The 16,126-nt window shown below is 37.4% G+C and overlaps 1 protein-coding gene across 1 annotated transcript in view; it reads right to left on the minus strand.

Moving 5' to 3' along the window:
- Positions 1–16,126, minus strand: part of LOC132386025 (vacuolar protein sorting-associated protein 26B-like) — a 78,877-nt gene that overhangs the window by 29,186 nt on the left and 33,565 nt on the right. Inside the window, exon 4 of the mRNA XM_059958307.1 lies at positions 12,084–12,259. Within this exon, the coding sequence (XP_059814290.1) occupies positions 12,084–12,259 (176 nt within the window). The remainder of the gene's footprint in view (positions 1–12,083; positions 12,260–16,126) is intronic.

Below are 16,126 nucleotides of genomic sequence, written 5' to 3' on the forward strand. Positions count from 1 at the left end.
TTATGTGTCTTTTTAACCTTTTATGATATACACAACTAATATTGGCATGATGGATAAGTCTATTAACTTTATCTGCTGGAATACTAATGGTTTAAATCATCTGATTAAACATAAAAAAATATTTAAAGTATTCTATAGACTAAATGCTAATATTATTTTTGCACAGGAGACCCATATGAGGAGGGAGGATAATCAACGCTTTTTTAGGTTCTGGAAAGGTCAACAATTTCACTCGAATTGTACCGCCAAAATTAGGGGGGGGGTGTCTATTTTTATAGACCCCTCAATTTGGTTTACACATCATGAAATTATTTCTGATCCACAGGGCAGACTTTTGTTGATAACTGGTTCACTTTTTAATCGAAAAGTGGTTCTAGTTAACATTTATGCTCCAAACTTTGACTGCCCTGAATTTATTTACTTCCCTTCCTAATCTAAATGAATATATGTTGATAATGGGTGGAGATTTCAATTGTTGTTTGAATCCTTCAATGGATAGATCTAAACCTATTCGAATTCTTCCGAATAGATCAGCCTTACTTATTATTTCTTTTATGGTTGATTCAGGAATTATTGAAATAAGGCGGTTTTTGAACCCTAAAGATAAAGAATTTTCATTTTTTTCACATGTATATCACAGTTATTCTAGAATGATTATTTCCTTATTGATCATCATTTATTAACAGATGTTATTGATTGTAAATATGATTCTATTGCTATTTCGGATCATGCACCTTTGAAGTTATCTATCAAGATTTCGGACTTTTCTAATAATACTAGATCTTGGAGACTTAACACTACTTTGCTTCAAGATTCAGAATTCATCACCTACATAAAACAGCAAATTGACTTGTTTTTCTCAACAAACTATACAGAAGAGATTGACAGGGGAATACTTTGGGACTCTTTTAAGGCTTTTATCCATGGACAAATTATCTCATATTCCGTCGGTAAAAGAAAACAAAGTTATTTAGATATCGCTTTATTAGTGGATAAAATTAAAGAAATTGATAAGATTTATTCCGTGACTCCAACCAAAGAACTTTATAAGAAGAGAGTTGAGCTTCAAATGGAGCATAGCTTATTATTATCTTCTTCAATTGAGAATCAATTAATTAGGACCAAGTCTCAATTTTATATCCATAGTGATCGAACTGGCAAATTGTTAGCTAACCAATTAAAAGCTATCTCGACTAAGTGACAAATTATTAAAATTCGTAAACAAGACGGCAATTTGACTACTGATCATAAAGAAATCAATAACACTTTTCAAGATTTTTATAAATCTTTATATCAATCAGAATTTGATGGCGATCTGTCCATGATGGATAACTTTTTTAACAATTTGAATATTCCCAAACTGACAGATGAAGATCGTAGCTTGTTTGATGCTCCTATCTCTTTGGCCGAAATAGGAGAGGCCATCTCATCAATGAATTCAGGGAAAGCTCCTGGTCCTGATGGTTATATTATAGAATTTTTAAAAACTTTTTCTTCTTTGCTTTCCCCTTGGTTATGTGAAATTTTTAATGATGCATTTGTTTAGAAGAGATTACCTCAGTCTTTTTATGAAGCTACTATTTCTCTAATTCTTAAAAAAGATAAGGATCCCACTTTATGTGCATCTTACTGCCCTATATCACTATTAAATGTAGACTCTAAGATTCTTACAAAAATTTTAGCTATTAGGTTAGAAAAGGTACTATCAAAGATTATTTCAGAAGACCAAACTGGTTTTATTAGGAATCGGTATTCCTTTTTTAATATTAGAAAATTGATTAATATAATTTATACTTCATCACCCACAATTCCAGAATGTGTTATTTCACTAGATGCTGAAAAAGCTTTTGATAGAGTTGAATGGGTATACTTATTTAACACTTTGAGATATTTTAATTTTAGTCCTAATTTTATATCATGGATTAAACTAATATATCATAAACCTGTTGCTTCTGTTCTCATAAATAATTACAGATCTTTTTTTCAATTATCTCGTGGTACGAGACAAGGCTGTCCCTTAAGTCCTCTATTGTTTAATATTGCATTAGAACCTTTAGCCATTGCTATTTGTGAATCTTATAATATTTTTGGTATTACCCGCAATGAGAAATTATACAAGTTATCACTTTATGCTGATGACTTGTTGTTATATATTTCTGATCCTGACAGGTCTATCCCTGCCTGCTATTTTATCCTTGTTGGCTCAATTTGGTAGTTTTTCTGGTTATAAACTAAACTTGGATAAGAGTGATTTATTCCCTTTAAACGCGCAAACTTTATTGAATGAAAGGATACCATTTAAAGTTGTTGATGATAACTTTATCTATTTAGGTATAAAAATTACCAAGAAATATAAAGATTTATTTACATTGAATTTTTTACCTATGCTTTATCAAATTCAACAACTTACTACAAGATGGTCTCCCTTATCCTTATCATTAGTTGGTCGGATTAATGCTATTAAAATGATGATTCTACCAAAATTTTTATATTTATTTCAAGCTTTACCAATTTTTATTCCTAAATCTTTTTTTGATAACATTAACTAAAAAACTTCTTAATTTGTGTGGCAAAATAAAAATCCTAGGTTAAGTAAAAGGCAATTACAAAAATCTAAAAAAGATGGTGTTTTAGCTCTACCTAACTTTAGATTTTACTATTGGGCGAATAATATTCGTAACTTAATTTATTGGAAATCAGATTTGGATTCACCATTGTGCCCACAGTGGGTAAATTTAGAATGCAATGAGACACAGGGATATTCTCTATTCTCCGTTCTGGGTTCTTCTCTTTCTGTCGATTTAGTTAAATTCAATAAACAGATATCCAACCCTGTTGTCAAACATACATTACCAATTTGGTTTCAATTTCGTAAATTTTTTACTCTGAAAAACTTTGTTCTTGATAGCCCTATTTTACTTATTTTTTTTTCAAACCTTCTTTGACAGATCAAGCTTTTAGCATATGGAAAAGGAAAGGTATAAAATGCTTTCGTGATCTCTTCTTTGAAGGTAGTTTGATGTCTTTCGACCAACTTTCCAACAAATTTGAGTTACCTAAATCTAACTTTTTTAGATATCTACAAATTAGAAATTTTTTACATAAAATTCTACCATCCTTCCCCAATTCAACTTCAATGGACTTTTTAGGTTTGATTTTTACCTTAAATCCCTATCAGAAGGGATTAGTGGCTTTTATCTATAATATGATTATGAAGATACAACCAGAAATATCAGGTAGAATTAAACAAGAATGGGAAAAAGAATTTCAATATATCAATAGAAAAATGGGAAAAATTTTTACAAATGGTTAATTCCTCTTCTATATGTGCTAAACATGCTTTAATACAATTTAAAATTGTACATAGAGCTCATATGTCTAAATATAAACTTGCTTGATTCTACTCTCATATTAACCCTCAATGTGACAGATGTCATTCAGATGTGGCTTCATTGACCCATATGTTTTGGTCATGTCCCACCTTATATAATTATTGGAAGGACAAATTTGCTACCATTTCCTCAATTTGGAATATCGATCTACAACCTCATTTTATTACTGCAATTTTTGGTATACCAAATGAGGATGGTAATCAGTTTTCCCCTTCAATTAGACAAATGATTGCTTTTGTAACATTAATGGCCAGAAGGTCTACATTGCAAAATTGGAAAGAAGTAAATCCTCCTACCACATTTCAGTGGCTCTCTCAAACTATTTCTTATCTGAGCTTGGAAAAAATTAGAAGCACTATTTTTGACTCATCTGTTAAATTTGAAGAAACTTGGGGATCGTTCATTCGACATTTTCATATGAATTAATTTGACCTCTCCCAGACCTTCTCTCTGTCTATTCTTGTTCTGGTATGGAGTTCCGGAGTTTTTGGCACTATCATATACAAATAAACTTATTATTGCCCATGTTAGTTTAGTTTAGTATTTTTTTTTCTTAATATATACTTTTTGCTTGTATTTTTATAATTTTTTCTTGTTGAAAATTATTCTTATTTTTTCATATAATTATTATAGACTTGATTGATAATGTATTATGTTTTTCTGTTGATATTTTAATAGGATATTGTTATCCTACTATTAATTCAATTTCAAGTCTTATGCATTTATAACCTATTCATTATTATGTTATGTTTTTTTTATATATGAAATTCAATAAAAAGATTGAAAAAGAAAGAAAAGAAAGCACCAGTACTTCCTCCTCTTCAATCATCAGAGTTTCCATAACTTCCCTACTTGTTTCCCTTACCTTACACAATTCAATATCCTTCTCCTTAGTGAATACCAAAGAAAAGAAATTGTTCAAAATCTCCCCCATCTCTTTCGGCTCCACACAAAGCTGTCCACTCTGATTCTCTAAGGGACCAATTTTATCCTTCACTATCCTTTTGCTATTAATATTAATTCTAGAAACCCTTTGGACTTACTTTCACCTTACTTGCCAAAGTAACCTCATATCTTCTTTTAGCTTTTCTAACTTCTTTCTTAAATTCTTTATATTCCTCGAGCATCTCATTTACTCCATGCTGCCTATATTTATCGCAGATACCTCTTTTTCCTAACCAAGTTTCCAACATCCCTTGAAAACCATGGCTCTCTCAAACTTTTAACCTTTCCTTTCAACCTAACATGAACATAAAGATTCTGTGCCCTCAAAATTTCACCTTTAAATGACCTCCATTTCTCTATTACATCCTTCTCATAAAACAAATTTTGCCAATCCACTCCTTCTAAATCCTTTCGCATCTCCTCAAAGTTAGTCTTTCTCCAATCAAAAATCTCAACCCTGGGTCCAGTCCTACCCTTCTCCATATTTTGAAACTAATGACATTGTGATCACTGGACCCAAAGTGCTCCCCAACACATACCTCCATCACCTGACCTATCTCATTCCCTAACAGGAGATCCAACACTACCCCTTCTCTAGTTGGAACCTCTTATGTATTGCTGCAAAAAACTATCCTGCACACATTTTAGAAACTCCAAACCATCCAGCCCTTTTACAGAATGGGCTTCCCAGTCCGTGTGGAAAATTAAAATCTCCCACAATCACAACCCTGTACTTACTACAAATATCTGCTAGCTCCTTACAAATTTGCTCCTCCAGTTCTCACTCCCCATTAAGTGGTCTATAATACACCCCTATAAGTGTAAGTACGCCTTCCCATTCCTCAATTCCACCTAAACAGTCTCCCTAGATGAGCCCTCTAATCTATCCTGCCGAAGTACCATTGTAATATTTTCTCAGACAAGCAATGCAACACCACCCCCTCTTACCCCTCCACTTCTATCACACCTGAAACAACGAAATCTTGGAATATTTAGTTGCCAATCATACCCCTCCTGCAACCATGTTTCACTAATAGCTACAGCATCATATTTCCAGGTATCAATCCAAGCTCTAAGCTCATCCACCTTTCTTACAATGCTCCTAGCATTAAAATAGATGCATTTAAGAAATTCTCCACCTCCTCCTCTTTGTTTATCCCCAACGGTGCAAACAACTTTACTATCCTTTTCTTCCTTCTCCCCTTCATCTTCAGTCTGAGCACTCCCCTTCTATGTCACTTGTCTATCCTCCCTCACACTCTGTCTACTGACTTTCTCTATATATGAACTAATGTCCTCTTTCCTAGTCTCTTCAATTTGATTCCCACCCCCTTACCATTCTAGTTTAAAATCTCCCCAGTAGACTTTGCAAATCTCCCCACCAGGATACTGGGCCCCCTAGGATTCAAGTGCAACCCCTCCATTTTGTACAGGTCACACCTGCCCCAACAGAAGTCCCAATGATCCAGAAACTTGAATCCCTGCCCCCTGCTCCAATCCCTCAGCCATGCATTTATCCCCCACCTCATTCCATTCCTACTCTCACTGTCTCATGGCACATGCAGTAATCCCAAAATTACTACCTTTGCCATCCTTCTTCTCAACTCCCTTCCCAACTCCCTATATTCTCCTTCCAGGACTTCTTGCTTTTTCCTACCAATGTCATTGGTACCTATATGTACCACGACCTCTGGCTCCTCACCCTTCCACTTCAGGATATCTTGGACATGATCAGAAACATCTTGAACCCTGGCATCAGGGAGGCAAACTACCATCTGGGTCTCCTGACTGTCCACAGAATCGCCTATCTGACTCCTAACTAACGAGTCTTACGCAGTGAACACCAGGGACTGAGAAGTGTGGTAGGGAAGGGCATGCAGGTCCATAATTAATTGAAAGTGGCATCACAGGTAATTAGTGTCATTAAGGAATCTTTTGGCACAATGGCTTCATAGATCTATGTATTGAGTACAGGAGGGATATTATATTGAAGTTGTCTAAGACATTGGTGAGGCCTAATTTGGAGTATTCTGAGCAGTTACGATCACCTACCTACAAAAAAGATATAAAGATTGAAAGAGTACAAAGAAAATTTGCAAAGATATTGCCAAGTCTGGAGGACTTGAGTTATAAAGAAAGACTGAATACATTAGGACTTTATTTCTTGGAACACAGAAGATAGAAGGGAGATTTGATAGTGTTATTCAAAATTATGAAGGGTATAGACAGACGTTTTTCACTGAGGTTGGGTGGTACTACAACCAGAGGGAATGCATTAAAGTGAAGGTTAAAAGGGCACTTCTTCATTCTGAGGGTTGTGAGAGTGTGGAATGAACTGCCAACACAAGTGGTGTATACATGCTTGATATCAACATTTAAGAAAAGTTTGGATAGGCACATTGGTGGTAAGGTTATGAAGGGTATGGTTCCAATGCATGTCGATGGGAGTAGGCAGTTTGAATGGTCATCCTCAGTACCAAAAGACCATAAGATGTAGAAGCAGATTTGGGACATTCAGCCCATACTGCTCTGCCATTTCATCATAGTTGAATTATTATCCTTCTCAACCCTATCCTCCTGCCCTCTCCCCTTACTAATCCAGAACCTATAAACCTCTGCACCAGATATAACAAAATTCTTGGCTTCCATAGCTAACGGTGACAATAAAGGCTGCACATTCACTATATGGTGATATAAAGGTGATCTGATAATAAAATTTACTTTGAACTTGATATGATTAAGTTCATCTTCATCTTTCTTCTAAAGGGATAACCTTGTATTCTGAGATTGTGCTCTCTGGTCCTAGACTCCCCCACTTTAGGAAACATCCTATCCAAGTACATTATATCTAGCCCTTTTAATATTTCAGGTATATTAAGACAAATATAATTTTTTTGGTTTGATCTAGTATATTAAGATAAGTAATTTGTTTAGCTGGCAGGAAAGATATAGTTAGATATAAATAGTTCCAAGGTGATCTACGCAAACTGAATGAGCAGGAAAAATATGGCAATGAAGTACAATGTAGAACAGTCTTTCTCAATCTTTTTGCGGTGAAGGAACCTTCAAAGTAATTTTCAGGTCTTTGGGAACACCTATGTAAAAATTATTATATCTACTGCACACAGTATGTTAGCGTAAGTTGTAGATATAATTCAAAAAATATTGTCAATGCTCTTTTAAATAGAGAATAAATTTTTAACTGATCTTTCATAGTAAAAAAAACAATAATTAAGCTTAGCTTACCTTTCTTGAATTTCTCTTTCTGTTTCTATCATAAATTTTAAAAACACATAAGGCAAACAATTTCTCAATTCTGGGTCAAACTTAAGGCAAGCACACATGGATTTCAATGAACTGAAATGAGACGATTTCTATAATTGCTCTTAATGTTTGATGAACAAGAAAAAACTTGTCACACAAGTTGAAAACTGCAGCAAAATATTCTTTGCTTTCCCATGAATATCACAATACTCTTTTTTCACAGGAATTCTCCAGGTGTAGGTCAGTAAATCTCAAATTGAATGCACGACCAGACTGCAGCTCACAAAGTTCTTTCTCTTCTCTCAAAATCAGTGTCCAGGTGGAGAAAGTTTTTATCTGCCATCTGGGAGGGTAGTATTATACAGATATCTCAGCAGGGCCCTGAGGTGGGAAGCCGCCAACTGGGTGCACACACACCAATGACTGACTATATTGAAAGAGAGGAAAACTACAGTTCAATTTTATTCTGCAGTTCTTCCAGGTTCTTTTCACTAAGATTTTCACTAAGAAGATTTTCTGATATCCTTCCTTACTTTCAAGATTTCCTTTTACAACATGATTTTTCCAAAGATTCAGTTTCCTTTTACATCCAAGAATCTTGTCACTTTAAGTCAAATTATTTTCTCCAGGGTCTTGTACAGACTTGATGGGTTGGTTCATATAATGAAAAATATCTGTTCAGTAGGCTAGTTTCTGCAGCCATTCTTCATCTTCAAAACACTATGCAAAATCTGGCCTATTATTTTCTTGAAAGTACAGCTGCAATTCATTTTTCATCTCAAAAATCCTGCTGAGAGCTCTTCCTCTGCCAAGCCACTGGATTTTGGAACATAGTTGGTGTGCTAATTGTCCAGGTTTTCACACAGTTTTTTAAAATATTCTCGTAAGGTGGTCTTAAAGCTACTAAATAACTTGCTTCCTTACCTTTTATACTGACTGCAACTTTATACTCCAAAGCATTACTCTATTTGTTTTGAGATTCCAATAGTCATTTAAATAAAACATCACTTTTACTCGTCACATGGCTGTTATTTGTAGTTAAGTGTCTTTGCACCATGGCTGCACTTGTAAGTTGCTTGCCACAGGCATGTCAGAATGGAATAGGACAACATCGATCACCAGTCCAAGTAAAACCCACTGATAAGTAGCTTTTGTTGTAAAGACATGGTACCAGCTGCTTACTTTGGACCCACCCACTGATTTCTCTTCAGGACCCAGAAGAGGCTGATAGACTTCTTCTGGGGCAACTGAGGCACTCAGCTGAAGTCCTGAGTTTTCCAGTCACAGAGAGTGGTCAGTCATTGGTGTGTGCACACCCAGATGGTGACTCTCCACTTCAGGACCCTGTAGAGGTACCTGTATAGTGACCTCCTCTGAGATGGCACGCGGATTCCAGTGCCCAGCATCAACTGCGTAGCTTTGAGGGAACTGCCTTGCTTTTACTGAGAGTTGTTGAGGGTATGGGGTCTTATCTGATCCAGATACAGTGCTCATGCAATGATGAAGGATGGTGCTTTAGCTGTGAGCCCAGTTAGAGACTAACACAGTAGGTGACAAAGGGACTCAGGAAATTGGAGGGGTTTCAGTTGCACTACTTGATGGGCTGGAATTGCCTGTCAGGCCCAGGACTTGGGATACCACTCAGGAGACAGTCCCATCTAACGTCAGTCATCTCATGGTGATGCCCACTGTGCTCTTCTGTGGCACTCCAAAGCGTTTCTTGTACTGGCTGCTCTAGCATACCTTTCACTTCCTTACCTTTGTCTGCCAACCAGACTCCTCTTGGTGGTCTGTTTTACATCTGGCAACAGAGGAAGTCCCCAGTGGAAATCACTTTATGCAGGGATCTTTCTCCAGTATATTGGAGACCTAGGATGATGGAAGCTGTTGCATTGGGTAGTCCCATGCAACAGGTTTTTACACTTACACAGAGTGTGAGATGTTGCAGCCCTGTTTGTTTATCTGAAGGGACTGTTGCTAAGGTTCTGGTTGCACTTCAGCCCTGCGCTCTTCACATATGGGCACCTAGTACGAAAGGGGGCAGGTCGTGAGGAGGATCTACTGGTAGGCTTGCTCCTGGGCTTGGCCATTCATGGGTCTAGGCGGTGGAAAGTTGTGGGCTCTGCCAAGGCCAACTGCTTGCCCCTCTTCAGAGGATATGTTCTTATCCAACTGTCCTTGCAGAAGGAATATGGATACAAAGGGAGAGTGGTGGGCCTCCCAGGAAATTGACTGTTTTATAGACAGTAGTAATATTATTTTAATTTAAATTTATTCACTGTCTTGTAAATACTTGATGTCTGTACATTTGTTGTGAAAATAAACTTTTATAGCTTTGTAAAAAAGACTGATTTTTTTTCGTGTCCATTGTTGCACTAGTGGTGTGAAATGACCCAGAAGATTGTAATACATCATTAACCATATCAGAATTGTCCACTTTCTATCATGGAACCCCTAGCAACCTCTCACGGAACCCCAGTTGAGAAACCTGATGTAGTTTAGTTAGACTGGCAGGTATTGACATACGAAGAATCTTGGCTGTACTTGTACATTACTTAAAAAAGGAATCAGTGTGTAGGTACAATATGCAGCAAAGGCAGTAAGCGACATGACAAAGCCAACATCAGGAGTGAAGCTGATAAGTGAAGATGCCTTATTACAATTGCACAAGAAATGAAAATCTTAAACCTGCAGATGTTAGAAATCTAAATACCAGAAAATGCTCAAGCTGGTCTTCAAGTAGAAATATCATCTCTTTCTAAATAAGTATGCAGTTTGACCAGGCTATTTCTAGTACTCTGTTTTTATTAATTTCATGTGGTCTTGGTAAAACCATGCCTCAGGAATTGTGCACATATTTTGGGGCAATGAAAGCTCACCAGACTATACTATAGTTGGAGTAGCTGAATTGCTATACAATGAGAGTTTCTGTTGATCAGGCTTACAATAACTAGCATTTAAGCAAATGAGAGAGGAATCTAAATGAAATAAATTTAATGAGGCTAGACTGGTGTGGCAAGAATGCCTTCCCAGGCTGAAGTCCCCACAGCAAGGGCCTGAGTGGAGGGTCACTAGACAAAAGACATAGGTTTCAAACATTTCTTCACTCAAAGAGCTGATGTTGCTATGCAGAGGACAGAAGAAACCAAGTCACTGAATATTTCTTCTCCAACTTTGGGACATTCACTGGTGCAGTTCAGTGTTTAGCCCACTGTTCTACTCTCTCTACATTCATAGCTGTGTGGCTAAGCACAGCTCAAATACCATCTATAAATTGATGATACAACCATTGTTGGAAAAGTCTCAGATGGAAGACAAAAGGGCATCTAAGAAGAAGATATACTAGCTAGTTAGTTCTATAGGAACAACTTTGTCATCAATATCAGTAAGATCAGAGATAATTCAGGACTTCAGGCAGGGTAAGACGAGGGAACATGAACAAATCTTCATTTTGAAGAGAATGAGCAATTTCAAGTCCCTAAGTGTCAAGACAGCAGCTATGACTTGGTTTGTCACTTAAAACACTTGAAAATGTCAAGAAATGTACAGTGGGGAGTATTCTGACAGGCTGTTTCATTGTCTAGTATGGGGGTGGGGAGGACTTCTGCACAGGATCAAAGAAGCTACAGTAAGTTATAAAATTATCTTCTTTGTAGTATCCAAGACATTGTCAAGGAGAGATACTTTAGAAGGGCAGTGTCCATTATTAAGGACTGCCATCACCCACTTCATGCCCTCTTCTCATTGTTACCATCAGGAAGGAGGCACCGAAGCCTGAAGAAAGAGTTATTACTCTACAACATTAGCCTCCTGAACTGGTTTGGATAACTTCACTCACTGCTACTCTAAAATGATTCTCAAGAAATCTCAAAGAAATCTCAAGATAGTATGTAGTTCCATATTTGCACTTCGATAATAAATTTTATCTTGACTTCAAAAATAGAGAAGTGCACCAACCACATTCTCTTGCTGAACTCCTTATTAAATATAACATTGAAGAGCCAGGAAATCAATGCTTCAGCTAGAAGAACCAACTGCTGAAATCTCTCTACAAGTTGCAACTTAAAATTTTATTCAAGTATATCCCCAACACATAGGTACTCTCAACATTAATGATGTTTTGGGGCTTTCTGAAAACAGGCAAATGAAGCTTACCAAAATTATTTCACATTATATCATGTCGTCCCAACATAATATGCTTCACATACCTGGCTAACTAATTATACAGTTGTAATCCAATTGTTCTGCCCACAATCTTCTGAAAAATCTATTCATGTTTACAAAAAATAATTTTGCACTCTGCAGTTGTGTATTGGTATCAAGTAGAAAGATATTTTAAAAATGCAGCAAAAAATATCTGGCCTTAACTCCATGCTGAAGGCCAAATTTCATTGTGGTCTATAACAAGACTACACAAGTGACAAAGCCATGAAGACAAGTTTTACCACTCTGCTTTATAAATCAAGATTTTCACATACACACCTCTGACTGGAGCTCCATCCATTATTTCATACTTTGCTATTGTATCATTCTCATGAAATACATTTGGTCCAGTTCCTGTAGATTCCCTTTTTATGATGTCAATCTCCATGTGCTTGATTTTGATGCGAACCAGTAAGAAATATATCTTTCCTACAATTACATCCTTCAAATGGTACCTGGAATTACAATAGACAAAAAAATTGAACACTCATACACGACTGCATTTGTGTAAGTATTTAAAGTACTGCATTTCTACTGCTGCTTCAAAAATTCTTACTTTGCATTTGACTGTAAAAAGATAGAAAGAATATTTTGTAAATCAATGACATTAGCAAACCAATATCAAAATGCTGCTGTAATTCTAAGCTATAAATTAAATGTGCAAGTTTCCTCAATTTTTAAAAACACTTTTTTCTTTATATTCCCTAAATTTGCATATTGATAAAATACTTACTAAAAGATCCTTAAAACATCTGTTTCATCTTTAAGAGTTGTCAAATTTCATTACATTTACTTTTTCATAAATCCATTTGTAATGCCCTAGTTCACATTTTTACTGTTATGCTATAGGTATTCCATTTAGCAGCTCTGTACAAGCACTGTTCTGCCTTTAGATGTTTTGGGTTATTGTTGAAGATAAGGGATGATGTGGAATATGTGCCATCCAATTAGCCGGCGGTTTTCCTGGTGAGGGACAATTAAGGCTGATCTTGGACTTTTGTCCAAGAGGAGATCAAGAGAGAAGATGGTGGGGAGAATGGTCGTACCACACGATCTGGTGGGATATCCATTTATTCTACATGAATTACGAGCAACATTCAGAAGGTGGTGTGTGACTGAGGACCAGCACGTTAGTGACACAGAAGTTCAAAATGAACTCAAACTTGTCCACATTTGATGTTGTCTTCCCTAGACTTATGCAGCTAAGTGTTTCATTGTGGGTATAGGTATACTCCGGGATCAATTTCATTAGATGCTGTGGGACTGCCTTGAACATTGAACCAGTGGGTTATGTGTTTAAGTCTGGGTTAAACTATTAATCAGTAAGTGATTACTATACGTGGTTATGGATGCTGCAAAGGTATAGTAGAGATTTCATAAAATGGCAGGCAAAGACTTTCTTCTAGTTCAGACTAACATGGAAGTAACAACAGTAGAACTGCCTGGTACTATTGGAAATGGGAACCATAAGCTGCCCGTACTTTCCAAGAGGAGGGAATTGAAGGTGAGTGTGCTGAATCGGAAGCCGAGTTTCCCACAGGGGGCAGAGACTTAAAAAGACAAGTTGCTCTCGTTTCTGTTGAGTGAGGGGAAAGAGTGGTCTGATGCAGAAGGTCTAATGAGTCCTCCAGCGAGGGCTGAGTATTCTGAGTTGGTAGTGACCCTTAGCTGGTGAACAAATGGCAAAATGCCCAGTTTCAAAATCCCAGCTATTGCGAACTCAGCCTATTCTCAAGAACAAAGTCCACCTCTAAAGGGGAAGAGTATGAGACTTCTCAGTGGCTAGATGAGTGGCAGATGATGAAAAAAGACAACAATTTCAAAAGTTTGAAGGGAATGATTGTTGATGCAGTGAGATCCATAAAGACACAGGACCCTTTTGCTACACCTCTGTGGTCTACATGCAACTGCTAGAAAAGGTGTTTGATGAGACAGGACCTTATGATGGGATTACAGAACATGTTTCAGGGGAACGGGGAGAAGTCTGTATTTTCTGACTATTTTCCATCCTTAGGGTACAGTCCTCAGTAGTGGTCCCGCTGGCTGAGGTGACCACTAACAATCCACCCTGGGGAGTGGTGAAGGAGCTCATGGTATGTGAGCTCATGGCAGAGTTTAGGACTGAAATGTTAACAGCTGGTGTAGCCACCCCATACGTTAGAGCTGTTAGGGAGGTGGATCTAAGAGGATGGACTATGCAGAAGGCTGCTAATGCCCAGGATCTCATGAGAAGGGTAGTGGCTGGTATTGTCTGTTATAACTGTGGTGGAGGGACACTTCAGGAGGGAGTGTGAATGATGGGAAACCCCTCAGAGAGCGAGCCCCGGGTACCTAAGCGGAGAGACCCAGTAAGGGAATGGTCTGATGTCTTAGGGGGAACATCGCAATCATTTTAGAAATAGCCCCATAAAGTGTTTCAGAGATACAATAAAACTCTTTCGAATATGCTACTAATAAAATGTCACTGAGCAGAAATGATTCTAAGAAATGTTACCATTGTGGGAACATGCTGAACAGAAATGAAGGAAAGAAATATTTTTCACCCTGAGGACAGTTGGTTTAAAGACAAAGAATGCAGAAACTGTGGCAAACAGGGCCACATTGTCAGAGTATGCCAAAATAGTAAACAGCAGAAAAGGGACAGAATACAGAGTGTTACAGACTGTAACATTTTAGAAACAAACCAACAGCAATAGATTACATCTGGAGTCTGTTCTTTTTATGTTAAAACCACTATCTTAATTAGTAACTGCTTACAATATTGTAATTTAAACAAGATAAACAAAAGTTAACAGTGTTATCTGTATCAATATGTGTAAATATAGCTCTCAAACTATTGAGCCTGGGGAACAAGGCTTAGACTCGAGATGGTAAAGTAGGAAAGTTCAGTAATCCAAGGAATAAATGATGGGACAGAGATATTTGTAATCCAAGGTAAAATGTACAGAGAAGGCAAATATGTTGAATTCTACATGTACCATGATGGTAATTAGTATCAGCAGTTGAAGATCCTGTTGAGCCATTCCAAATCCACATACAAATTACCGCAAGAGTGATCTGTCACAGGGTTGTCGTCTTCAAGGGGTTACCACATAACATATCCATGCAAGGATTAACGTCGATTGGTCCTAAAGGACATTCCTTAATCCACTTCTATGGATTATATGAAGTGACGGCCACACATTCAATGTGCACTGGATCAATAACCAACCCACCCTATATAGCAGAGTTCCAAATGCTCAGCTTTGACAAGCTGGAGGGGCTACTTTTTCCAGGTTCGCTCCTCTCTCTTCTTCTGACTTCTGAGTGTGACTGTCTGTGTCCTTGTTTTAAAGGTAAACAAGCTCTGAGTCAGTCAGTGAACAACATCATAGTCTCGCCTCACTGAAGAGCTCTTTTAAAGTAATAGTCCACAGAAAAAAAAATGAAATCTGTGGGGTTTGTTGTGGGAACATGCTGAACAGAAATGAAGGAAAGAAATATCATTGTGGGAACAGGTCACATGACCCTGAGGCCACTGGTTTAAAGACAAAGAATGCATAAACTGTGGCAAACAGAGCCACATTGGCAGAGTATGCAAAGCTAGTAAACAACAAAGGGACAGAATACAGAGGAACACTGAAACCCCAGAAAGGAAAATACAGCAATGTAGATAAATTGAAAGAAGGCAGTTCTAATGAAAACGATTCAGACAAAAGTGAACTGTCTTGTCTGTGACTTCACAGCATGAAAGTTACAGATGATCGAAGAGTAATATGGATCACTCCAGAAGTGGCAGGCGTGAGACTGAAAATGGAGTTGGATACAGTCTCAGCTTTAACGGTGATCTCAGTACACGACTACAAATGACTGTTTTCTCACATACCTCTGAAATGAAAGACTTATACAAGACAGAGAGTGTGTCCCAAAGGTAAAATTAAAGTGACAGTGACTCACCAAGGTAAAACACAGCAACTGATCTTCCATGTACCGAGAAATGGAGGACCACCATTGTTGGGAATGAATGGCTCGGGAAAATTCAGATGGATTAGCACACCATCAAAGCACATCTTCAACACTTTACACATTCAGACTGATGTCCCCACATGCTTCAAGGCAGCCACCATCATCCCTGTACCAATGCACTCTACACCTTCAGAACTAAATGACTACCCACCCAGTAACACTGACAGCAATCATCATGAAGTGCTTAATGACACTTTCCAAAAATTCCATTCCTGCCACATTGGATAAGAACATAGAACAATAAAGCACGGTACAGGCCCTTTGGCCCACAATGCTGCGCTGACCCTTAAACCCTGCCTCCCATATAACCCCACCTT

This window comes from Hypanus sabinus (genome assembly GCF_030144855.1).
Source record: "Hypanus sabinus isolate sHypSab1 chromosome Y unlocalized genomic scaffold, sHypSab1.hap1 SUPER_Y_unloc_3, whole genome shotgun sequence".
Taxonomy (NCBI): domain Eukaryota; kingdom Metazoa; phylum Chordata; class Chondrichthyes; order Myliobatiformes; family Dasyatidae; genus Hypanus; species Hypanus sabinus.